Raw genomic sequence first — 26,757 nt, 5'->3', positions numbered from 1 at the left:
CCTGACACAAAGAATTTGTTGTTCCATTCAAATTTGCATGTGTCTGCAGGTGTTTGGGCCTGTTCCAGTTTGAAAGTCTCAGGATGTTTTGCTGAATTATAATAAAAAGACTACCTTGTTAAATATATGTAAATGCTAAATATATCTTCTTTCACACAATAGTGACGCGCATGAGGAAAAGGTGAAAAAAAGGGCAGCGTGACAATGTATTGTTTTTTTTAACCATTCTTCCAGTGGGGGGCGACAGAGTGCGGTTCCTATAAGCAGTATGCTGTTAATCACGACGACGACCAAGAACATAAACAGGAAGACAGAAAAATCTGAAGGAGGTCGTGTAGGTTTTTCGGCAAAGTCCGCCGTTTTATCTTAACTAACCTTACAGACCAATACAGAAACTCAAAATGGGGAAGCGGCAACATCAAAAAGACAAAATGTAAGTATCAAAGTTATCCTGACTAATATGCCGCACCCTTGTAATGTGCTTCTTGTTGTTAGCTTAACTAGCTGATACCGTTGCTAACGAACTTCAGCCAGCTAAATTATAGTAGCCATCTTATCTATAGCATTACCTTAGATTAACTTTGTTAAAAGTTTCTTCATTGTCTTTCCCCTTATGTGACTTTCGTCCTCTTTACAGGTACATCACATGTACAGAGTACACACACTTTTATGGAGGGAAGCGAGCAGGTGAGACGTATTTTATATTTCGTTAACTCATACCAATTGCAACGTTAGCGTTAATTTGTCAAAACATACGTTAACACACTGAAGTCACTGTTTGTTTTTGTAATGCTTGTTGTCTTTTAAGTGTTGTTAAAGTCCGTCCAAGTTGTTTTCCCACACTTCATAGAGACTACAGCTAGTGAATCTATAGTCAGTTGCCAGTTCATTTTGTCCACTATGCTCACTCTCATAGAGCAGCCCCACAAAAAAAAAAAAAAAAAAAAAAAAAAAACACCCACCGTCATGGAGATGACTGTGTTCCGTTTTTATTGAAATTCTATGTTTTAGAGACAGGCTTTAATTCATCTCATTGCTTCGAGGTGCTGTTTTCCCAAACCCTGTGTTGGGAACCATTATATTAGCCTGCACTGAATTTAGCTACAGAAGGTGGACTTAAAACACTGAAAGCTCAACTACATCTCCACCCATCATTGTAGCATTATTTAATTGTCTTTACATCCTCTGTGCTCATGCGCATGGCCTTCTCCTCCTTTTTATCTGCCTTGTTCGTTTGCATTTGCAACATTGTCAAGAAAAGTGCTGTATAAATAAAGTTACGTCATATTTATTATTATCCACAAAATAAGTTGCAGTGCAGCTGTTCACAGACCAGTTTTTTGAAAATGTAAAATTCCATTGGATGTATGGAAATGAATGCCATGTTATGTTTTATTTTAGTTTTGCTTAATGTTCTTACTTTTCAGAAATCCCACAGGCAAACTTCAGGCGGCTTCCATTTGACCACTGCAGGTAAGAAGAGATTAGTTAGAGTTAAATTTGCTATCGGACCAGAGTAATTGTAAGTTACGTTTAATGTTCGTCCCATTTTGTCTTAACTGTCTTCTCTGAAACATTTCAGCTTGTCCCTTCAGCCATTTGAGTATCCTGTCTGCACTGAGGAGGGAGTTGTCTTTGACCTGCTGTAAGTAGATGATGCTAATTTAAACATTTTAATATTTCTCTGTCTGTTTCTAAACAAAGCACTTGAAGCAGTTCAGCTTATTTGATGTAGTTGATAGACTGGTTTGATTCTTGCAATTTTTGGGTTGTATCCACATGGCTGAATGCGCTAATTGTAAGTCACTTAGGATAAAAGCGCCAACTAAATATATGTAATGTTACGTGAAGGTCACATGTTTTCTACCTTGTTTTTCAGGAGCATTGTCCCATGGATCAAGAAATACGGTACTAATCCAACCTCTGGTGAGGTAAGCAACAAACATGCTTCATGCAAGCAGTAATTTGAATCAGCACACTGCTCCTCCCTTTATCTGCTGCCATCCTGGAAAGGCAGTGTTTGAAACACGAACCTTCATATTTTAGTTTAGTACAATTATGTCAGCGATCACGTACAAAAACCATTAATCTCATATAAACAGGATCAGAATCAGAAGTACGTTATTGATCCCCGAGGGGAAATCGTTTTTGTTACAGATGCTCCTTATAAGAATAGAAGAGATTAATAAGAAGAGAGAGGAAAAAAAATACACACACACACACACACACACACACACACACACACACACACACACACACACACACATATATGTATATCTATCTATCTATCTATCTATCTATCTATCTATCTATCTATCTATCTATCTATCTATCTATCTATCTATCTATATTGGAAAAAGTCCAAGGGCCATTCAGAGGGAGGAGTTGTACAGTTTGATGGCCACAGGCAGGAATGATTTCCTGTGGCATTCAGTCGTGAAACTCTTCGTCCCTGGGTGGGCGAAGAGATGCATTGTGCCAGATATAGCTGCTAGCTAGCTTTCATCTGCAGATATATACAAACACTACAACTACTACTACTCCTACTACTACAAGTACAAGTGATACAAACACAAGAAAAAGCAATTAATACAAAATACAATCACAGATCCAAACGTACAGTACATGCAAATGCCATCATTACATCCAACTCTGTGCAATATGTTGCTTCAGAATGGTGCTGAAACAATTAGTTATTTAAGCTAAAAACAACCAGTAATATAGTAATTTATAAGGAAAGAAATGCAAAATTTTTGCTGGTTTCAGCCTCTCAAATATAAGGATTTGCTGCTGTTCCAGTTTAATATTATTGTATGTTGAATATCTTTGGGTTTTGGTCTGTTGGTCAAACAAAATGACATTTAAAGACATCATCTTGGAAATGGCAAAAATGTAATGGCCACTTTTCACTGTTTCTGGCTTTTAATTGACAAAGTAATGGAACAGATGAATTGAAAGATTCAATAATGATATTGCAAATTTGTTGTAGTTCAAATTTTCAAGTCACAAATATTTAGTGTTCATAGAAGCTTCAAATATTAATAGAATATATATACATATACACACACACACACACACACACACACACACACACACACACACATATATATATATAATATTAGACTTTTCATGAATCTTTCAAAACACCATTTTTAGAGGCCCCACAATATTAACTATTTAGTACAAGTGTTGGTTCGGAGTTGTTGAGGTGAAGAACTTGTCTTCTAGCAGTAATTCAGTATCATTTGTAGAGTAGTTGTATATCCAGTTAAGTGAATTTATTATGTATTACTGATGACAGCACTGGAAAAACATCAGCAGACAGTTTAAAAGACTCCACAAAGGTGATCTTCGTGAGAGTTTTAGAAACTGTTTCCATCAGCTTTTAAGGAAAAGAGATTCTAGATTCATTTTCCATCACGTTGTTATAATTGCACACTAACACTTCAGTTTTTCTTCTGTCCCACAGAAACTGGAAGCAAAGTCCCTCATCAAGCTGAACTTTACAAAGAACAATGATGGTAGGTATGCTTGTGTTCAGTGTGCTTTAACCTTAAAGGACTGACATAGAAACTAGGGGCGTAATAGGTCGATGCTGTCATTAGAGCTGAATAAGTGCAATTTTCCTGATTCTAATGATCAAAATGAGCCAGTAGTTAGGACTGAAAAGGTCAGAGCCACACTTATCTTCCTGCGCTGCTGTGTGTGAGGGCAGCTTGAAAAAGACATTTTGACTTGGAGTGTTAGAGGGTAATTTTTGGGAAACAGGATAAGAGCAAATTAAAGCAAGTGGAGGAGGAAGGTGTGGGAGAGATGATGTAACTCAGCAGAGAGCACATTACATGAGGTGCTTCTTGACTTCTGGAGGAGATGAGTTTTCAGCCTGTGGCAGCAGATTGAGAGTGACTCCACTGCTCTGCTTGCCTCTGACTTTCTTTTCATTTTGTTCCAGGAAAGTATCACTGCCCTGTTCTGTACAACGTCTTCACAAATAATTCTCACATCGTTGCCAACAAGGTCACCGGCAACGTGTTTTCTCATGAGGTAGGTGAACTCACACACTTTGCCTGCATTGGTCCTCGTACAGAAGGCAGAAGCTCAGCCCACATGGTCTCACAAGATGCAGCCTTGAATCACACGGAATTAGTTCTGTGCAGGAACTGTTTTTCCCCACACTACAAGTGGAATCCACCTTTTAAGACGTGTTTTTCATACTCATCCAATCAAAAGACAAGAAGCATGTCATATTGGTAGTGAGCGACAATTAAAAACAAACTTAAATGTTTCTGTTTCTGCTCAGGCTGTTGAGCAACTCAACATCAAGACCAAAAATTATAAAGATCTACTGACTGATGAAGCCTTTACCAGACAGGACATCATAACACTTCAGGTGGGTCATTGCTCTGTTGTGCTTTGCGAAGTTGAAAGCATGTTATTTTGGGAAAAGTATTCTCTAATGTGGTGGTGAACTGTTTTTGGTTTTGTGTTTGCAGGACCCCACACATCTGGATAAATTCAATGTTTCCAACTTCTTCCATGTAAAAAACAACCTGAAGGTGTTGGATCCAGGTGAGCTGTCAAACTTTTATCTGTCATTTAGCTGACAGCTAGTTGTGATGGGAAACTGTGCTTTTTTGTTAAATTCTAATCAGTTTTCAGGGTTAAGCCTTCTTTGGAGTTAAGTCTCCAGGAAATATGAAAGTGCTTTAATCAAACCGTTTCCTCCCTCCTGCTGTCCGCTCACGGCATGGTTCAGATGAGGAAAAGGCCAAGCTGGACCCAGCGTACCACCTGAAGACCACCAATCTCGAGACCAGGGAGACCTTAGCTGAGCTTTACAAGGACTACAAGGGAGATCAGCTCTTGGCTTCCACTATGAAGGAGCCAGAGGCCAAGAAGACGGATAAATTAAACGCTGTAAGCAAAAATACCGTGATGCTCAAGTTCAGTGGTGAAAATCAATATGGAAAGCTACCAAAGACCATAAAGACACTAGACTAGAAATCTACAAATGTCTCCTGGGTATGGAAGTTGTTTAAGTAAATGAAATATTTGTTGACCAAAACCTTACAAGGTAAGGTTTCAATTGGAAAAATTTAGGGAAAGTTCCAGAATTTCCAAGGACAAGAGGAGCTTTAAAGGCCCAGTGTGTAGGATTTAGGGGCATCATTTGGCAGAAATGTAATAGAATATTCACAGTAATGTTGTTTTTATTAGCATATAGTCACCTGAAATTAAGAATAGTATTTTTGTTACCTTAAAATGAGCAAATGAGCTCTTTATAGCTACAGAGGAAACAGGTCCACTTCCACGGAGTCCACCAAGTTCTACAGTAGCCCAGAAGAGACAAACCAGACGCTGGCTCCATACAGGGCCTTTCACATTTTTCAGGGGTGTTCAGTTAGTTGGCAGTCTGAAACCTCACTGCTACAGGCCATCATTATTTTTAATGAATAATTAAGTAAACATGATTTTTCAGATTTAGCAATCAGTTCTTCAGTTTTGTTGCTGCATCATTTCAAGAGGGCATGAATTTGGTCAATTGTAATTTTTACTTTAAGCACAGGAGGGCACCAAACACAGTCACATATTTACAGTAGTACAGGCAACAAGACGAACAACTGCATCCAGAAACAACACAAAGACCGTTGACAGTGCAGCAAAAAATGATGAATAACATTTTACACTCATATGACAGGAATTTAAGCAAATATTTAAAAAAACTGAGATTGGTAGCCTGAGTGAGACATGGAAATGATACAAAGACCGCTTTAGATAAGCAGCGGGTTCATTTTCTTTATATTCAGATGCCTTCTGGATACTGACTGTAACCTTCCTAATGCACTGTCAGTTATTCTAAACCTGTTTTTACTGCAGGGGAATTAACCATGCAGTGTAACACAAAAAAGGTCAGCCGCGGTCAGCACCACGACTGTGTCCTTGAGTAACCGGGGGGATGAAGTCTGATTCAGTTTGAACAGCATCAACACCGCTTTTCTTATCAGCCCTCCTTTGATGCCACGCCATGTCTCGTTTTTACGCCAGAGCTTCTCCTTGGTTGCTCTCCGTCTCGAGTTCACAGTTGAGGTGACGCTCTTGACAGCATCTGAGAGAACAGGGAATATAGGTCAGCCGGGGCACACAAGGTAAAGTCTGTGCTTTCATGCGCCTTCACAAGAACTAGAGCAGAAGAATGCTAAACCAGGACTATAGAGTAGACTTGAGCTTTTGAAATCCATTTTCACTTCTCCGCTTTCATCTCCCTGAGTTGTTATTCTGTTGACTTAAATAACTCCTCCAAGCTCGCTGAATTGTTTGTGGTATTTTTGGATGTTCAGATATTCACTAAATGTATTCTACTATAATTTAAGCTCAAAGAACCTTAAAGCATCTCCAATGCCCCTTTTAATTATGAGATGTTAGAAATCACTCCAAGATGAGGAGGTTGTGCTCATAATCACACAGAAGCTGCACAGGCTGTCATTAAGTTGGTTTGCAGTTGATGCACCATTTAGCGCAAAAGAGGGGACCAGCCAAGTGTGTGGCTGAGAAGAGTTGTGTTCGAGTGGGAAGGATCATTCTTCAACTGGAGGATGAAGCTTCACGCTCCTTTAGGTGTCTGCCCTGCTGAAGTACACTGAGCAGAAAACCTGCAAGGTGTATTTAGCTGATCCTGATCTCCAGTTGAATATTTCTCAAGGCCGATAGGTGCACAAATAAAGGCTGCAAGTAGTGTTTATGCTCATTAATGATTTATCTATTTGTCTGTAAATTAGTCTGCAAAATGTTAGAAAAAAGTGATTACACTTACGCTCAAAAGAGCATTAAATAATTGAGCGTGAAAGCTCTTGAAGATAGACGTTTGACAAAAACAGAAAATCTTATCTCGAGGTCCTCTTACTAGCTTTTTATATATGTTTATATAGTATATCTCATCCTGTATAGGACGATGACCTGAGTCCAAGTCCATCATTGTTGTATGAGTGATGGACTCCACCCACTGATGAAGACCCTGGGATGTGGTTGAAAGCTCTAGAAAGGGCTACAAGTGGACCTTGATGTGATTTTTATTTTATTTATTTATTTTTCCCTTCTGTAGGCACAGTGAGATCACTGGCTACACAAACAGCTGATCACGTGAGGATCCAAACATGTTTGGTGAACACTAACAGTCTGTTACTCTTCCAGCAAGTTAAAGGACTGTTGGCCTAGGCGACTTAAAATGCAAACATTTGATTCAGAACAATACACCTCCTGTAGCACCGTCACATCGCAGTGGAAAGGCGAGGTGCAGTGGGGGTTGTTGATTTTTATATCCCTGATGATGCCATTTCGTGGGGATTTCCCTGGGTTCTGGTGGGTCTCACTATACTCAGGTGTGAGTTGCAAGGCCTGATGGGATTTTCAGGTGATTCCTTTGTGCTTTGTTCTGAGTTCTTCATCAGGCTATAGTTGTTACATGTTGGCTCTTGTTCAGGCTTTTGCTTTTACATGCAGACCTGTCTTTGTGCATCCATGTGGTGACGTCCCAACAATTGTTAGTCAGCATCAGTTGATCAATCGATCTGACTTGTGCTGATTATTCTACCATGCAGAATTCTTTTCTATCTTGACTTTACTTTGGGATGAAAAGCTACAAATAAACATTCAGTGGCTTTTAAGGACCGTCCTGACAAGTTACCAGACATGATAAAATGGCACCAGCTTTTATTTATTAATTTTTTTGTTTTTTGCCCCCCCAGGCCCACTACTCCACAGGCAGAGTCTCCGCCTCCTTCACATCCACGGCCATGACTCCTGCAACAACACACGAAGCAGGCAAGTGAACATTTCACACCAAAAAACTGCAGATTCCCAGCAGACAGGAACACTCACCCCTTCTTTTTTGCTGTAATCTTTAATTGTCCAGGGAAGACTAGTCTCACCTGCTCTTTTGCCACAAATTGCAACTCCATGCTCACACAGTTGAATGCAGCTTCAAGTGAGAGCTGCTCAGTTCGACTGTGTTTTTTTTTTCTCTCCTGTCAGCCTCAGAGCTGCTCCATGGGAGAGATGTGCAGTTATGCAACTGTATAGTAGGTTCAGTACACTTCAAAAGAGCAGGACAATGTTTGGAATTAGTGACCTAGTTGAGGTTTTGGAAAAAGGATAGCATGCCATATATTTTTATGGATGTGTACCTTCGCCTAGGCTGCGTTGAATACTGAGACTTGTTGTCTCTATCTATCTATCTATCTATCTATCTATCTATCTATCTATCTATCTATCTATCTATCTATCTATGGCTGACTGGTGTGTGTGTGTGTGTGTGTGTGTGTGTGTGTGTGTGTGTGTGTGTGTGTGTGTGTGTGTGTGTGTGTGTGTGTGTGTGTGTGTAGAATTTCAACATTGTTGATTGTTTTTAGATCAGGTCAGCCCTAATCTCAAATGTCATCCATGAAGACACTTTAAAATGACTAAATTTGTATTCTTATGTCACAGATGCCATCGCAGATGACACCGTGCGTTACCAGTATGTGAAGAAAAAAGGCTACGTCCGTCTGCACACAAACAAGGGAGACCTGAATCTCGAGTTGCACTGTGATAAGGTAATAACACAAATTCACACATGCTCAACAAAAAAAACACAGACAAACCAATCAGAGGAAATAATGTTTAAGAAAAATGTTAATAGAGTCTGAGTCTATATGTCTCCACAATGTAAGATAAAACAACCTGTCTTGCGACTGAACTGACTGAGCCCTTTATAGTTTTTAAAAATTCCACATTATCACCAAAATGTAGCATTAAAAGGAAAAATGGATCTTCATTGAAATCATACATCAGGTCTATACTGTCAGGCCCTTGGCAGGTAGTGTTGGAGAGATGTTTAAAAGAAAAAAATGTACAAAAAGCGGTATGATTGTGCTTGTGATACTTGGAGATCTTACATAAAAATATGTAAATGTATGAGATTAGTCAGATATAGACACAAAATATATAGTTTTCTAGAAGACGCCTGGTGCTCTTGACACTGAGGTTTTGAGTCAGGCTTATTTTGCTGGTGAATGAATCTGATATAATGCTGTCGTGACAAAGGTTTTGCCTGAGCAGGTAGTTAAATTGTGTTTTAGGTGACTCATTCAGAAGTCTGAAATCAGCCCTTTTGCAGAGTCTGCCCCCCAGGTTGCCAGGTTTATACATTGGCAAAAATGTGCTTCTTGTGTGCCTTGTTTTTAAGGTTAGGTGTGGGGCTCCAGAGAGACAGCGTGAGTTCCAGGAATGCATTTCTGCCCTGGTAACCAGGCGCTTCATGTGCTTGGTTTTCATTGGTTTCTGAGCTGTCGAATCAGAATAATGAGGGGAAAGTTGCAGCGGTTAGACAACCTGCCCTCTGCGCCCCACGTCCTCCTCCTCCTCCTCCTCCTCCTCCTCCTCCCCCTCCCCACCTTCCTCCCCAGTGGTTTTCTCACAAGATTGCAGCTCTATTCGTGGCCTGCTGTTTATGAATTAATGAGTGCTGTTTCACTGTCACATACACTCTCAGTCACACAAATCCACAGCCCACTTCCCTGTAAAGTGCCCATTTGCTCGCCCACCCTGCCCTTGTTGCCCACAACTTGTGAGGGGGCAAATGTTTGAGATCAGATGATGTGGCCTGTACCATAGTCACACATGATATTGAAGAAGGTACAGCTTTATTATGTGGATACGATGGATAGGCTTCACCTGAGAGGGGTGAAATAGGATGACTGTGTCAGGTTTAAAAGAATGGTTCTAAATAATATAGAATACATGCACTGTTGAAAATATATGTACATATGTTATTGTGCAGTATTGTTCAGATGCTTCATATTTGGCTGGAAAGTAACAGAAATAAAACATGAAATTACTACAATAGACTATTGGAACACTTATTAAATGTATACACTCTGACAGAAAAAGTGGTAAATTACATAAAAAGTACAGTTGTATAATTTCAATTAATTAAATGATTTTAATATTTTGCATGCCTTTATATTTTAGGGCAAATGCCTGGGAAATATTTGAAAAAGAGAAGAGCCTGTTAGCATGCATGAATTAGGGTTTTTTTTTTCTGTCTGCGTCAGCAAACATTGTTTCCATACTGACATCACTGATTGCTGACAATTTTAGGCACCTAAGCATGTTTCTAAATTGGGTTGCATTTTAAACATTCTCAGGCTCAAACTCACACACAAACACAAGAGCATGCATCCAGACATGCTGAATTACCCGCCATGACAGGGCTGCACCAGCGCCGAGAGGCAGAAAAAGCTGTTACAGATAGAGATCTGTGTTGTGAAAGTTTCTGGTTAAATAGCAGAGTGATTATGAGAAATGTTGCTGAAAACACAGGAAAAAGAAAGGCTAGAACTGTATGTTTTGAGTTGTCAGAAAGGTGTTTTTAGGTGTTTATTTCCTTTGCAAAAATCAATTTTATGGCTAAAACGGTTAAAGTAAGTCCAGTTTTTTTTCTACTGGCAAGAGATTTAAAACAATAAGCCTCTTTGTACCAGAGTGCTTTAAAAATCTGGGATTTATAATAGAGGGAAAAAGAGGCAGAGCGTTGAACCCCAACAGCAAAATTGAGACGTAGGGGGAAATAAGACCAGTAGAGCTTAGAAGGATCTGTCACACAGAGAAAGGCCAGTGAATAAAAATAGGTTTTTTATAAAAGCATCTGGTGATTTTTGGAACCCACCAACCAGTAGGGGGAAAAGTTAGTTTCTCATGCAGTCTCACACACACACACACACACACACACACACACACACACACACACACACACACACACACACACACACACAGAAGTGTTCCTCAAGGCTGTTGACATTAATAACAGTAGACCTGACCAGCGTCACAGTCAAAGCCGCGCCTCCTGCTTTGGGGAGAAATACAGGCTTCTTTCAAAGAGTGCTAGTCAGTCAAAATTAGCTGCTGTCAGTGACTGTTTTGTAATGGTCTTTAAAATGCCAAAAAGTTTTTTTATGACCTAGGATGTACCTTCAGCAAGAGGAAAAATCCAGATGTCTGTTTTTTACCGCAGCAAAGCAGAACTTTGTACACGATTCCTGAGCCTGGCTTCGAGCTGTATAGATGCGCCTCAGGCAACAGTTGAACCCCACTTCGCCGCAGACTCGTGTGTCTAACACACACTTTTCAACAGGTCAGACAGAGTTGCAAATGTGAGACTCTGTTTGTTTATGTGAACGCAAAGCTTCGTTCTGTCTGTCAGCTCTACCTGGAAGTTGAAATCTAACCTGCCTCTGTGGCTCGACACCTGTCCTATATCCTCTGACACTCCCGTCACTGAAGGCAGCTGTGCACAAAGACGACTGAGTCAAATGGCTGTCATCCCCCGTCTGTGTGGGTACACGGTTTTGGTTTTTATATGCAGTAGTTCCCTGTTTGATTTTAATATGGGGCATCTGCTGTAAATTATAAATGAGACATTACTGGGAGATTTAATCAAGAATGAAGAGATGTCATGATAATATCTTCTATGGATATAAGTTGACATCAGGCTCAGCTGTTTTAACAGTGACGTGGCATCAGACAGGCGTTGACAGTCATCAGTTTATCAAAATGTTACGAGGCTGAATGCGTGACTGTGGGTATGTGACTGGGTTTATCATTAATTTTGGCACTTTTAGAAGGCAACGCCGTCTGTGTCTGTACTGTAGCTGCAGCCCATGTTCTTAATGCTATTGACTGATTTTTCAACTCACCTCTTATTTCACTAACAGTAAGCTGATAGGAGCTGATATGATGGGGTGTGGAGAGCCCATTCAGTGTGTCATAAACTGGGAAACTGAATTGTGTTGATAAATGATTACGCTGAGAATAGTTAATTAAACTTTTATTGCGGGTGTTGATTTATTCATTTATTGTTTGTCATAAACAATCTCTGCATAATCTTCCCTCCAGGTTCCAAAAGCTGGAGAGAATTTCATCCGTCTGTGTAAAAAAGGCTACTATGACGGAACAGTCTTCCACAGGTCCATCCGGAATTTCATGGTAAGGACTCGTTTTTAACCTTTATTTATTCAGGGGGGTTTCACAAGCCCTCTTCTCTAACCTTTAGGCCACCTGCGCAAACAAAATTAAAATCACTCAGTGCTACCTAGATTTCCATATTTATAAAGATATTTTTTTTTATGTTTGTCCCTTGGATTACACCGGACAAACTAAATGTGAGGATGCTAAAATCAGGGCTCTTCACTCCTCCTTGCTGGAAGTTGTAAAAGGTCTGACTGCAGTGTTTTGACAGATTATATTGGATTAAATGGGAATACAGACATTTGCAAACTGTGAAACTCCATGTGAGATGTGTGTGCGTTCATGTACATGTGCGCCCGTGATAGTATGTGTGTGTGCTGGGACTCAGGTCAGATACTAGAAGTAAGTTCAAAAATCATACACTAGATCAGGCTGATTTATCTTCCACCACATTCCTGTGTAAAGTAGTGCAAGTCACTCACTGACTGAACAGCTTTGACCCAAAATATAAATGAATTAATAACCACTGTGCCCTTCTTTGTTTTATTACCTCATCTTTTGTTGAAATATTAATATATTTTCGTGTAGAGTACTGCTTCAGAGAGTAAACACAGTTTTTTCTTCTGACTCTCTCCCAACTGAAGCTTCTTAACCCAGACTGAGAATTTGAAATGACAGGTCTGTGATCAGCCGCTTGCCTGTTTATTTCAGCCGCTCCCATAATTAAAGTGGCTCTGAGTGGACATCTGGTCTCAAGAGGACCCTTACCTTTTTCATCCTGTCCCGTGGTTTTCATACACAGCGGCACGCTGTGAATTGTGTATCCATAATTATTGTGCCACTTACGCCTTCGACTTATCCTCTGCCACTGAAAAGGAGAGGATAGCCTTGGAGGGAATAATTTCATAGCAACAAACACTTTTTAAGCAGTGCGTTAATGGCCACAGAATCACAGCCCTCACTTCACTTAAAGCAGTTTATTAGGACCTTGCGAGTGTGCATAACATCAAGGTTTCCTTTAAAACACGAGAGCCCCGCCAGGCTGCTACTCCCCAGACTCAAACAGTGAGAAGAATTGTTCACCAGCGATTCGATGGGAGTGATTTGCACGTGAGTCTGCCGAGGTACCTGGAACTTTTTAACATTGCAGCCTTGCAGTTTGTATAAAGCTGCTGTCTCCACTGAGTCAGGGAACAAAAAGGCATTGATGGGCTTTGATTGATGTTTGCTGAAACAAACTAAAAATATCATCAAAAGCACATTTTTGCCAGTGATGTAGTATGACGTAGCAATGGAAGAACTAGACCGCCATTCATTTAAGTATGTGAAACTTGACACTATGCATGTATGTAAGTGTTGGACATTTCTGAGATCTTATAATTGTGAGTACCCATCGAGCTCTATTGATGGTAAGCGCCAGAGTTTTGTACTAAACAGTTTACATTCAGAATTCTTCACCAAGCACATGTGGCCCTGTGTTTATGACCTCGATCTAGCAAACATGTTGAATGCATTTCTTTACTAAAACAAGACATTTTGGCAAACCTTCTTATGCCTTGCTAACATTCTGTGTGTATGTCATTTTGCAGCGTTCCTCTGTGTTTTCACCTGTGATGTAGGCATTATTTCTGACTCAGTCAATGTTTGAGTCACTGTATCTAAAATGAATAATCCAAATCCATCTGTGTTGTTGCACCAAAACAGTACTGGTACCCCATCATCACAGCTTTACTCCACAACAGCAGTATTCATCAAAACCCACAGTGTATCTTTGACCAAGAAGTCCACAGAAACCTACAGAGTGTATACGTTATCCTCTGCTGTGTAAACAGTGGAAGGGAAGTTGAGCCTTAACAATGAACAATAGAGACCTGTGTCCTTGAAAGCTTTGCCAGTGGATACTAGTGCTTACAAGAAACATGACTAAAGTCTCATTTGACCACTTTATTTTAAGTATTTGACTTTCAATATGCAGCATCTAAGGTCACCTAAATATAACAGAGTTGTTTGTTTTTTTTTGTTTTTTTTGTTTTTTCATTTCCAGATTCAAGGAGGGGACCCCACTGGCACTGGCACAGGTAAGATGAGCACTGCACTCAAACCACATTTTGGATTACGTAACACCTCTCTGCTGAATATTTAATAGCTCCTTTTTGGAAGCTTTGCGTAATTATGGCTTGCAACTCAAGATGCAAGTCAGGAGTGTTACTATATATACACTCTGTAAAGGCACATAGCAGCACAGTAGACACTTAGCCCTCTTCCATCGACATCATTCCTCTTTTTGTGTGTGTGTCTGTGCGCGTGTGTGCGTGTGCGTGTGTGTTTGGCTGAGTGTAGGGAACAGAATGGGGGTGTGGCGAACAACCAGTCAACCAGCATTTGGTGTGATTTTCCTGTTTTTAAAAGGCAGCTCAGTGTAATTGACTGCTAGGTCTCACACAGTTATTTTCCTGCTGCTCTGAGAGGTTGAAACACAGTGTGCTCTGTGCCTGTGGACGTCTGTGAACACGCTGCAAAATGCGTGCACCATGACAGATTTATGAAGGTGCAGAATTCCTGGCCTGTGGGTAAAATTCTCCTCATCACCTGGACTGAACAACGTGCGCACACAGTCCACGAACAGGCCTCTGAGTGGCTTTTTCATGGTGGATATTCAGCAGTGCTGTATCACACAGTCATTGTGTAGTTAGTAGCGAGTCATTTCGTGCATCATTAAGAGCAGCGAGTCTACACGGGCAGCTGCTGCGAAGCTTTCAACTAATGTCACTCATTTTGTTGTTTTCCTTCCTTTTGTTTGAAATGCTTCTTTAAAACTTGTCAGATCAAAGAAAGGGTGACAAATTTCATCTTTTGTTTTATATTTAGCTTTTTGAAGAAGTAATTTGTCTGCTCACTTTCATCGATAAAGATGGAGAAGAAGATGCAAACACTAGAACACGCTCGCTTTTTCTTGTAGCGACGGTAAAATAAGACGTTGGACTGTGATGTGATACTTTCTTGACTCTGAGATTCTGATTCTGAGATGTGAGTGTCAAGAAAATCCGACAGAAATTGCCCGTGCATTTTAAGTGAATCCCTCTTTCATTGCCTGTACATACAGTAAATTGGAAAGAGACGCAGCCGGCAAACTGCTCACTGTAGCGTTAACACGTTCCACAAGTTCAGAAGAGCCTCATTTATCTAAAACCCTTCAGAAGCAGATGCTTTGGAGAAAGAAATGTTTTAAACATTGACTGAAATCCCACGCACGTATTCAAAGTCTGTAACAAGAAGCACATGCTCGCCTGTTTTGAAATGTCCAAATAATGCTTTGATTAGTGGAAATGCTTCGTCGCTGTCAGTCACTGGAGGATATTTTCATAGTCCTGCTTTCCTTCCTGTTAAACCTGTGAGTCTGACGTTGTATTGTTGATATAATTGAGGGGAATTTTCAAATGAACATCAGAGGGAATGCTGTTTGATTTATAGGTTAACTCCTGGGTGAGAATGAATTTCTCTCCTCGTCATCCTCTCTTGCTTTCCCTTCGTTTATGATCCGCTCGTGCTGAGGTAAAATGTCAGTTGGTTGATAAATTATGCAAAAATGTCACCCGGGGAAGGTGACAGCTGCATCAAGTCTCCAAAGAGTTGACCGGTTGGTAGTATGCATTCACACACATACAGTACTTACTGTACCTATATGCGCACACTGTTTTCATACACATACACCAGCTGGCAGGACGCAGGATAGTGAAACACACCCCAGGGCGACAGATCCTCTCCCCTGTTTAGAGCCAATAAGCTCCTGCAGTGTGTATTCCTGTATGCTCATCATGATGATTCTTAATGATGATGTCGGTCTGAATAATGATTCACAGCTGAAGGCTCTCAACATGGCTCCATGTTCAAGGGCAAACGGGGCTTTTGTGTCTTACAGAAATACGTGCTGCCCTCTGTCTCTAGTTTATGGGCCAAAAATTATTGTCACACAAACTAAATACATTTTTAATAGGTTTACCCATATTTCATAAAATAAGCAACATGAAGAGAGAAAAGTTTGTTTAAAGTTTCCCTTTTTTCTGAAAAAGGATGTTTTTGTTCATGGAGGTACCCTGAGGGTGTTTCTTGTAGACAAAAACGCAGTTCTTTTACGCTCAGGGTTTCTCATCAAAGCACAGCAAGTGTTTCCTCAAGGTCTGACATGTTTTTGAGGTTTTTAATTTTTTGAAACATGAATTGTTTGCAGTCAGGTTTATATCTTCTTGATTTTAGCCAGTGAGCCAGCATGCATGATGCCAGGGCCCTGAAACCTGCACACCAGCCATCATTAACCTTATCAATTACACGTGTGCTTTTTCTGCTATGAAATGTCAAAATGTATTTTGTGAAAAGGGTCTCTAGTCTGAAGAAACATTCAAGCTTCACCTACAGACACACTTTTCTTCTTCAACTGCAAACTCCATTAAGATCAATCAATAAGCACCGCTGACAGTTAAAATGAGGCACATTTGGGGGATCACTGCTTTGGTTGGGTCCTGACAAATCAAGTCAATGTTTCTGAGGATGCTGATATGTCTATCAGCAGTTTTACCTGCAGTAATAATCCCTGTGTCTCTCCCTGTCTCTCTCTCCCCCTTTGCGTCTTTCCTTCCTCCCTTCCAATTTGTCCATTCTCAGGAGGGGAATCCTTCTGGGGAAAGCCTTTCAGGGATGAGTTTCGGCCCAACCTGTCGCATACCGGCCGGGGGGTTCTCAGCATGGCAAACTCTGGTCCAAACACAAACAAGTCCCAGTTGTAAGACATGTTTCTTTAAAGAAGTCTTTTCTAAACTTTTCTAAACAGTCGCTCTGTGTTAGAAAGTCGGTCAACAGAGAATTGTGTTTCGTCTTTTCCGTCTTTTGATTTTCTGCTGAGGTGCATAAGACAAGAAAAGTTCTCCACTTTCAGAATAAATTGTCATATATTGAATGCTCAGGCAACCTCTTATGTATTATAGCATTTACATATTTAGTAATTAAAATAGTGATTTTTGCAAATTTGTCATTAAAGGTAGACTTATTATATGTTTGCATTGGCTTATCAATGATAAAGAAGGGTGTGGGAGATTAAAGTAAATGATGGATTTTGTCTGAGGTAACAGATACATGTGCTATTTATTACTGTTTTTTAAGGTTATTCTGTGTATTTATTAAAGTACTTTTCAGATATTCATTGACTGAACTTAAATCTTTTTTATTTTTCATGCTTACGTTCTGTTGTTTTTGTTCTGTTTTCTCTCAGCTTCATCACGTTCCGGTCGTGCACCTACCTCGACAGGAAACACACAGTATTTGGAAGGTAAACCTCCTATTTTACACTTGAATATATACACACTCGTGTTTTTCAAGTGACTCCTCTGCGTCTTTGTGACAATGTTTAGTGTATTTTGGCACCTGAGGCAGATGGCTTTGAAAGGTGAAACTCCTGACAGCCACTTGCTTAATGCAGAGTGGTCAGAGCCACATCTCTTTTTTTCTCTCTTCTTTTTCTTTCTTGTCCTCTTCCTCATCATTTTCTCCTCACTCTCTGTCCCTCTTTGTCACCCTATCATATTATCCTTTAATACATATTTGCTTCCATCTGAGTTCCAGACAGTGCAAACAGTATTGTGACTTCCAGTGTGACTCCTGGCCAACAGCAGTGAAAAATTTAGTAGATGCTGAATCTAAACTGATGGTACTTTCTCTCTTTCTCTGTCTCTCTCTCTCTCTCCCTCTCTCTGTCACATGGTTGTCTTTTTGGCAAAAGCCCTGGCTGTTGTCTAAAAATATTCAGACTGCTTTCAACTGACTGATTCTTCACATAGTCAACACACTTAAAAAGCTTCTGTTTTAAGCAGACGTCCAGCTTTTTATCCTTTCCAGACTGCAGTCTTTGCACATTTAATGGAACTGGCAGTGTCAGTCCACTTAACCTGATCTATACATAATGTGAACTCTGTCACAGAGGAATCCTCCTCAGAAATGCAAATCAGACTGGACCTTTTTTAAGCCTGGTAGTTTGACTGTGGCACTAAAAGATTAAAGGGTCTGTCAGGACCGGGGTTCTGAGAGAGGGTCTTCTGTTGCCTTTTTGTTTTTGGCTGCTCATTCTTTGTTGTTGATTTAGTGTGTATTGTTTTTTTTTTCAGTTATTTTGCTCTAAAAACTGTTCAAACATTCAAACAAAAGATGATATTGTCGGATGTCTTGTTTTGTCCGGTCAACAGTCTAAAAGCCAAAGATTTTCCCGACACAAAACTGAGAGAAGGAGCAAATTCTCTCACTTGAGAAGCTGTAGTGAGCAAATATTGTGTGTGTGTGTGTGTGTGTGTGTGTGTGTGTGTGTGTGTGTGTGTGTGTGTGTGTGTGTGTGTGTGAGTGTGAGTGTGAGTGTGAGTGTGAGTGTGAGTGTGAGTGTGAGTGTGTGTGTGTGTGTGTGTGTGAGTGTGAGTGTGTGCGCGCGCACGCGCGCGCGCGCGCGTGTGTGTGTTTTCTACATTTGATGATATATACAACATTCACTGACCTTTTGTATTCTGTCAGTCTACAAAATCTTTGGGGTCACTGCGGGTCGTGATCAGCGCCTTAAAGCCTTAAAGCCACAGCCTGCACACAATCTATTTGGACAAGAAGTTGTATCCATCCCACCAAAAACAAATGGAGCCTGCAACATTTCTGGCTTGAAATTTCATTTCAGTTTTCAGACAGAGCACTCTGAGAAAATGGTTGAATGTGAAATATCATAGGTTTGTTTTGTCATGTGTTGTGTCCTTTCTGGGAATATTGCTGCTTTTGTTCTGACTCGCTTTGTGATGAAAGAAAATGATGCTATTTCCTGATCTGAAAACTGCTCGCCAGATCATTTAACTGTTGCGCTGAATGAGATAGGAGTTGATGTTTGAAGTGAATTTCTTGGGTGATCATGGGCATGACAAATGTTATAACCTTCCTAGTTTGTACTAATAGATAACCTAATATTTCTGTTATTTTACAAGGTCAGTGAGTCATGAAGTGTGGGAGCGCTTCTGTTCATCTGCACACGTGGAAGCTGAGCACACGTGGCCTGAGAAGCACCCCCTGCTAGCTCTTAGGTGTACTGTGTGTGCATGTCTTCTCACTCCACACATGGTAACAGGAAGCCCCTACAGGGGCAGCTGGATAAAGACTTTGCAGTTTAAAGAGCAAAGTGAGAGCAACTTCTTAAAGTGCTCTGCACTAGGGGAGTCGCTAACAGATCACCTTTTGGCCCTCGGCATTTGACAGACTCTATATCTTCAGTGGTTGTTTTTTACACCATGAGGCCAATGTGCTGATAAAAAAAGACTATAAACGTTTGCTTTTAGCAGCAACTCATGTTCACCTTTGTGTGAGGAATATAATGAGGTCTGCTCAAATCCCTCAGCTGCGAAATGATTGACTAAAACATTACAGACGTGGCTCAAGGGCACGTCAGCGGGATGCATGGTGTCAAAGGGTTTTGAACTTAGTTTCACCCTTCTTCTCAAAACCCTATAGCCCTCTTGTCATGACTGAGCACATCAGTCCTTACATAGGATATGTAAATATATGATGTATTTTGTTGTGAGGAACATGCTGCGCCTGTTTTATCTTCCCTGTTGAAGATCAGCGTCACCTGGGACCCGTGTGGGGAGCCTCTGTCGCTCTTATCTAAATGTATGGATGACTTGTCATCATAATAAATGAAGGATGTTCTGTGTTTTTCTCTTTTGCAGGATTGTTGGTGGATTTGAGGCACTCACAGCCATGGAGAATGTGGAGAGTGATCCCAAAACAGACAAACCAAAGGTGAGAATCAGTGATGATGAAGGTCTGCGCTGGGTTAAACATAGTTTGATTTTACTTTGAAATGTATGGGAGTTCTCAATGGAATCAGAAAAATATCCCTTGAATTATGTTTCACCTTACAATCTTGAAATGTAGCCGACCTGTCTGTGCTGTGCAACTGCAGAATCCATAAGTTCCTACATCACTAACATTAACAGCAGCTGAGGAGTGGGAGACTCAGCCGCCGAGCCAATTCGATCTTTACATGGATCATCTAAAGGTCAGGTGCTGAGATGAGAAGAAAGGTCGAGACCAGTGAGAGATGAGATTGAAATGACTACGAGGAGTTAAATCACTGTGCTAATCAGAAGTGTTGTGTCATTCTGTTGTTCTAAAGAGAGCTGCGGTTCTCAAGAAGTTTGTTATGCAAAATTTCACTATTTTCTACCTGTGAGCAGAAACGATGTTTTACTTCGAGTCTGTTTTTGCTAGCATGTGATAGTAAAACTTGATATATAAGATGCATTATCATTTATAGATCAGTTAATAAGCATAAGGAGATGTAATATTTTGGGTCCTATTTTCTTCTGTTTGACCCTGTTTTACAGTCGGAGATCAAAATCATAAGTGCGACTGTGTTCGTGGACCCATACGAAGAGGCTGATGCTCAGGTTTGTATCTGTCTGTCTCTACTGACATTACCATAAAACACAGAGTGTGCACCAAGGTTCATTTTAGTTATACATCCAGACTCGAATCCCTGTCAGCTGGGTGTTAGATTTCTACAAATAATGAATGTGTGTACTCACAGCGCAGAGTGGAAGTTTTGGACAGTGACACATTTGTCAGTGTTGTGATTCTGCACACTGGCTTGTTGAAGTGAAACAGTGACTGAGAATAAACACAAACATTCAGCCTGAACAATACTGTGATATAGTATATTTAAAACATTCAGAGATAAATTAACCTGATGGACACACAATGTCTCCTATTTCGCTGAACGTGAGTTTCCACACTCGTGGAAGTTGCATATTGGAGCGCGTATGCTTCCAGACTAGTGGCGATCGATGTCACAAAATTCATGTTAAACACTGTAAACTGAGCTTTGAGGACAGGGGACAGTGCACTTTCACCCTTTAGCAGATGAATGTGAAAACAGCCTTAAAGTGTCAAACTCTGCACGCACATCATTCTCCACAGTGACGCTCAAACCTCAGCGTGAAGTAACAACAAGCAACACACATTTCTGATTGGAGGTGGGCCTTAAATACAACCTAAATGAAAATCTCATTCCAGTATTGCCTTAAAGAAGTTTGACATTTGACAACATTTCCCACCATGGTGCAAATAAGAGATACTGAAGTGATGCAGAGCTGTCTGGGTAGAGGGTGTATAGGAAAATATTTGCTGGTTGACAAATGTTTGTCTAGCAGGTTATATCATCATGTCACCCAACTGTAGTGAACCATGCAAGATTCATAGCCCTTCATTATATACAGTCCCTCCAGTGTTTTAACAGTGCAGCAATAGAGCTGCAGTTACTTTACTGTTTACTGAAGCCAGTCCACCTGGTGCATTTGAAACATGGATCGAGCAGTGAAGGTGTCATCATGGGGCGAACAGTTACTGAGCATGAAGTCCTGCAAAGTGAGTGCAGCCTCTGTGTCTTGTGGTCTGGTATGTACAGAGGTTGTGGAGACTTACATAATGTGTGTTTTTCAGATTGCAGCCGAGCGAGAAAAGGAAGTTCAGAAGGAGGAGGAGGAGAGGCAGCAGACCAGCATCGCCCTGAAGAAAGCCAAGGAGGAGCAGGCACCGAAGACCTTCAAAGCAGGTGTAGGGAAATACATCAACCCTGCCAAGATGTAAGGACACACACACTCGCATACTGATTTACTATTCACCCAGCTGAACTCTTCCCTCTGCTCGGGCTTCTAGTAGTGACTCATCCATAGGCATCGCCGTGACGGTATAGGGTATAGGAAAGCTGCATATGCACAAAACAGAAGTTAAAGAATGTTTATTCTGCTCTCCAGCCAGAATTTGGATTAAAAAGTTAACCCGGCCTCCCACGTGAACAGTTTCTTCTCCCAGTATGATGTTAGCGACGGAGGAAACAGGATAGTAGTGAATGGATGATAAAACATGATGATTACATAGCGACACAGCAGGAGTAGAAACATAATGTGTAAAACTGCCAATTATGGAGAAGATTGCCCATTTTCCTCATGGGGATACTTCAGCTTTATTATCCCAACCATCTTTTTGTTGAGTTTAGGGATATAGAAACATTATTATCCCTTTGCCCTATTCAGTTCCTAATGGCCACATAAAGGTTTTAAGTTGTTTTCTGGATAATTTGTTTGTGCCATATTTCGAATGCACCTCGTGTCCCACTTCATTTATTTATCGAGATAGAATCTGTTCAGTGAAGGGAAACAGACTTACACAGCGAATAGCCCTGTAGCATTTGTGGGAATACTGAAATGACCAAAACTAAGGTGCATTAATGGAACTGAAAATGTTGCACAATGGCTGAAGTGCATATGAAGAGATAATTAGGCTCATGATATTTCTGCCTTTGATGATATTCTGTCTCCAGAATTTACCCATTTTCTCCTCCTGTCATCACATCACATTCACATAGTTAGATTTATGCAGAACATGTCTGTGCTAATGCTGCCAAATAACATTCATTTTCCCAGAGAGTTAAAGGTAAAAGTGACCTTTGGGGTGTTTCACTAATGGTCTTTTTAGGGGGTTCTCAGGGAGGAAAATGCTTGTTCATCAGTGCATTTACAGGATGATTCTGATCAGAGAGAGAGAAATACAGTATACAGATGACATACTCGAGGTTTACCAGAAATTAGTATTGTGCTTTAAAATCCAGACGAAATGGGATTTCAATAGCATTGAGCTTCTGTATGGAGTGAGACAGGATAGGCGGCTGGGACATAATTTTATTTGAAATTTGCATATTTGGGTGTGTCACAATAAACATGTACACGGGCGGGATAGCAGTACCTGACAGGGAGACGGAGAGATGAAGCTGCTGAAGCAGTCTGCTGTAAAATACCTTGTGCATTATCTGAAGATGTCACATTTTTCATTTCATCTAGACATCACAGTGTTTTGTCCATGACTAGAAATGATCTATTGATTGAAATAATACAAAGGAGCTCAGATGTCAGGGTGAGTAATTACAGTAATTTGCACCCTTGATTCAGGGTTTCAATTTGTTTTTAATAATTTTAGAAATGTTAGAAAAACACTCGACAAGCCTGCAGCAAACAGCATTTTTGAATGTGACATTTCATTAAAACAAAAAAACAATGAATCTGCACATCTCTTAGCCACTTTTGGCAAATGGTTTTAGCTTTCCATTTGCGCACATGGAGTCTGGTGACACTCTCACCAAGGCCTCACATAAAACTGTACGCAGCTGTTTACACCAAACAAGTTCAAACAAGCCGAGTGTAGCAACTTGCTCAGCAATAAAACAGCAGAGACTAGAAGTAAATAAGCGGCTGGTGAGGCAGCTGAAGACAGAACAGATGCCATGTTTTTCCAGTTTGATAATCTAGACTTGAGATCAATGTTCAGTGAGGTAAAATTATGTCAGTGATGTCGTGTCATGCGTTGTTCATATAGAAATAGAATAGAAATATAATAGAAAACCAATTAATTGGGAAAATCAGATGAATCGATGATGATGTAACATGGTTAGTTGCAGCTCTAAAGGTCAGATTCATGGGAATTCATGTTGATGTCTGATGGAAGACAAAGAATGTGGTGCAGCCTGTTTGAAACAGCGTGTGCTTCATGCAAATTTATCCATGACCTTGTCAGACCACAAAGAGATGAGCAAAAAATTTTGATACCTTGTCCAGACTATAGTTTCACCTCCAGCAAGAGAGGAAGAAACCTGAAGGGCCTGTATACCGTTTCACTTAAAACACTCAAAGAACATCACCTACAAAGAGAAGAGCTGTGTGAGCAGGAACTCTTAACATCCGTGTTGAAACAGCTGATTGTAATATGATATTTTCCTCCCTTAGAAAACGTCAGGCTGCTGACGATGAAAGCGGGCCGTCCACCAGCGGAGCGGCAGCCAAGAAGTCCAAAGGCAAGAGTAGCTTTGGAGACTTCAGCTCCTGGTAGCACCGACACATTCAGCATTTAGCAGCTTGTATAGTTACTAGCCTGGTTGAGCATGAGCAAAATTAATTTCTCTTTCATACTTATCTTATTTTCTGTTATCTCTCAGTAGTGTTGTCGTCTTGTGAAATGGAAAAATTAAAGTTGCTTTTTTCAAAGATAGTCTCACAATCTCATTTTGTACATCTTCACCTTCTAAGACGCTGTGAAGTAACAGTATACATATATCAGGAAATACTAGAAAGCATTAAGAGTAATTAATATTATATTCATCATCTAAGACAGGCAAGTTGGAGCTAAAACCATCTGATTGATATATTTGGTCCTGGACAGTTTAATCAATGTTTGGTCCAGGACGGTCTAATCAGTATTTGTGAGCATCTTTAACTCCCTACACCAGACTGTGGTGGCTGTGAGGCGAGGTTGCAGGATGTCAGGGTCCATTTTCTGGTAAAGAATGATGACATGCAGCAGTCTGAGCTCTGAGCCAGCTACTTTGGCTTGACTCCTAAGTGTTTTAATGGATTTGCTTGTCACGTTTCCATAATCATTTCACACTGCGCACCGCAGAAAGCTTGAGTTATAGATTGCATCAAAGTCAAGGTGGCCCGCACGCATATATTCATGTCCCGCTTGGTGCTTTTGTTAAGTTTACCTAAATGGACAAAAACAAAAACTTCAAGGTTTGTGTTTTCCGAGCACAAAATTCTTGAATGTTTGTATTAACTCAGCATCGCTGAGCAGTTTCAATGAGCTATCTATCTATCTATCTATCTATCTATCTATCTATCTATCTATCTATCTATCTATCTATCTATCTATCTATCTATCTATTATTATTATTATTATTGTATGAGTCTGAACAGACGTGGATGTAGAAATGAAACTAGAAATGTTCCCTAGAAACACCTGAAATTGTTATTCTGAACAGCAAATGTGAAAGCTCATATAGTCAGAGTTGAATCTGCAAAAACAGGCATGTAGTTGCATGAAACTGTGGGATCATTCCTTTTAAGATCCTTGAAAACGACAGTATTGGTGATAGCACCCTTGTGTCACATAACACATAATTTATTGGATGCTTGGTTATCGCCCTAATGCTGCTCCACTCGAGCCTCAGTATTTAGCTGTGCTCTTGGCAGCAGCTGCCAAGCTTTGGGCCTTTACCTGAATGAATGCACCCTTGAGTGTCCTCAGTGTCTTAGTGAGGTGAAGCTTTGTAAATACATGGAAAATGAAGTTGGTGCCCTCCAAAACTGAAGTTGCACCTACACGATTATCCTTTTCACACATGTGCTAGTGCTAAAACCGAGCCGCAGTGTGATGGAAACGTAATTCGTTTTCCCAACTGTCCTGTCCACACAGTGGCATAAAATGACTTCAGCAGGCTGTAAGTCACTAATTGAATGAATAATTGAGATCTGTGGTTCTTAGAGACTGGGAAGTGACAGACAAGCTGTAACTTTAGGCAGCAAGTTGCTCACATAATGCAGTCAGGTGTTAAAGCCAAGATACGGCTAAGATTATCGGGCACACCTGTAGTGTAGAGAAAAGAGCAATGCAACATAGCAGCAGCCTCATAATATGTCTTATAAGACACAACCAACATATATTAATAGTGAAAGTTAAATTTGACCTTGCAAACAATAGTTTGAGCTAGTCTATGAAAAGCGTTATGAATGAAAAGTGCAATCATGTCGTCAGTTTCACTGGTAACCAGCTCAGTGGCTGTAATTCACCCCAGCTAAAGGCGTGACAGAGTCATCTGACTGACTGTGAAATATAGTGTGTTGCAGTTATCCAGACAAGAACAAATAAAAGCAAGGATTGTTGTCTGTATGTCTCTAAAAGAAAACGTGTTTGGCCTTATTGAAAATTCTTAGATGATAAAAAGACGACTTAACAACCACATTCAAATAAAATGCCAAGACATAAGTTACCATCCATCCATTGCTTGGAATCAGTTAGTCAAACAGGTGAGTCAGTGTATCAGAGCTCCAGGTCTCTAAGGCAGGTACAGTTGTGTGTCGTCGGCGTAATAGTGATATGACACTAAATGCTTTTTCATAATGACTGAAAGGGGTAAAATACAGGAAATTAGATACAGCTAAGCACTGAACCTTGTGATATACCACACATCAGGTGGTTGGGGGCTGACACAGATGATCCACTAGATGAAACTGGAGCACTTTCTCTCTCAGGGAAAGACTCAAACCACTAAAATGAGGTGCCTGAAATGCCCATCCAATGCGCCAGGCGCTCTAAAAGGACATGGTCGTCCACAGTATCAAAGGCGGCACAATTTGATTTTTTACTTTGATTTTTTGAAATGATTGCATGTTTAAAAAAATGCTGGTACTTGACCTGAAATAAGAGAGATATTTATAGTAGACCAAGTGGAAGGGCCTATGGTGTGAAATCCCTCTTTCAGGATCTGGGAAGGAATAGGGCCAGGTGGGTAAGAGGTAGGTCTTAAGTTAGAGACAATAGAGTGTCTCTTGGTTAGTGGTTGTGTTTTTGCTACCAAATCTGAAAAATATCTCATTCTTGCGGACTTAGCAGCCTCTTGAAAAACTCTTTTCATCAGTTTATAATTACCCGAAATCACATTTTTGTTCCCCTAGACTGAGCTCTGTATGTCTACAGAGGGAGGGGTCCTCTTCCACAGAATCTACCATGTCGCATTGACATGTTTTTACAGTAGCCCAGAACAGACACACCACTAACTCTAGAGAGCACCTTTCATGGGGTGAGGCGACGGGTATTCAGTTGGCAGGTATTCAGATGCCACTAAGTCCTATGATCAATCCT

At 40.5% G+C, this 26,757-nt stretch overlaps 1 protein-coding gene across 1 annotated transcript; it reads left to right on the top strand.

Annotated features, from left to right (window-relative positions):
* The first annotated feature begins 276 nt into the window (after positions 1-276).
* Positions 277-24,100, top strand: ppil2 (peptidylprolyl isomerase (cyclophilin)-like 2). Its single transcript, XM_070965226.1, has 20 exons — positions 277-433; positions 638-687; positions 1,428-1,473; positions 1,583-1,645; positions 1,880-1,931; positions 3,470-3,521; positions 3,953-4,044; positions 4,301-4,390; positions 4,494-4,569; positions 4,757-4,917; positions 7,743-7,818; positions 8,482-8,588; positions 11,929-12,018; positions 14,045-14,078; positions 16,660-16,777; positions 17,264-17,320; positions 19,737-19,809; positions 20,397-20,459; positions 21,511-21,653; positions 23,847-24,100. Exons 1-20 carry the CDS (start codon positions 402-404, stop codon positions 23,947-23,949), a joined length of 1,578 nt encoding a protein of 525 aa, XP_070821327.1. The 5' UTR covers positions 277-401; the 3' UTR covers positions 23,950-24,100.
* The last annotated feature ends 2,657 nt before the right edge of the window (positions 24,101-26,757 follow it).

The sequence above is a fragment of the Chaetodon trifascialis genome, chromosome 6 (assembly GCF_039877785.1).
Source record: "Chaetodon trifascialis isolate fChaTrf1 chromosome 6, fChaTrf1.hap1, whole genome shotgun sequence".
In the NCBI taxonomy this organism is placed as follows: domain Eukaryota; kingdom Metazoa; phylum Chordata; class Actinopteri; order Chaetodontiformes; family Chaetodontidae; genus Chaetodon; species Chaetodon trifascialis.
The sequence above is the reverse complement of the archived record's forward strand: the minus strand, read 5'-3'. Positions and strand labels throughout refer to the sequence as shown.

Bases quoted from the DNA above. Each gene is read 5' to 3' on its own strand.
- ppil2 (XM_070965226.1), top strand. From the start codon at position 402: ATGGGGAAGCGGCAACATCAAAAAGACAAAAT. The intron at 1,932-3,469 runs GTAAGCAACAAA...TCTGTCCCACAG, and splicing joins CTAATCCAACCTCTGGTGAG to AAACTGGAAGCAAAGTCCCT. The intron at 20,460-21,510 runs GTTTGTATCTGT...TGTGTTTTTCAG, and splicing joins ACGAAGAGGCTGATGCTCAG to ATTGCAGCCGAGCGAGAAAA.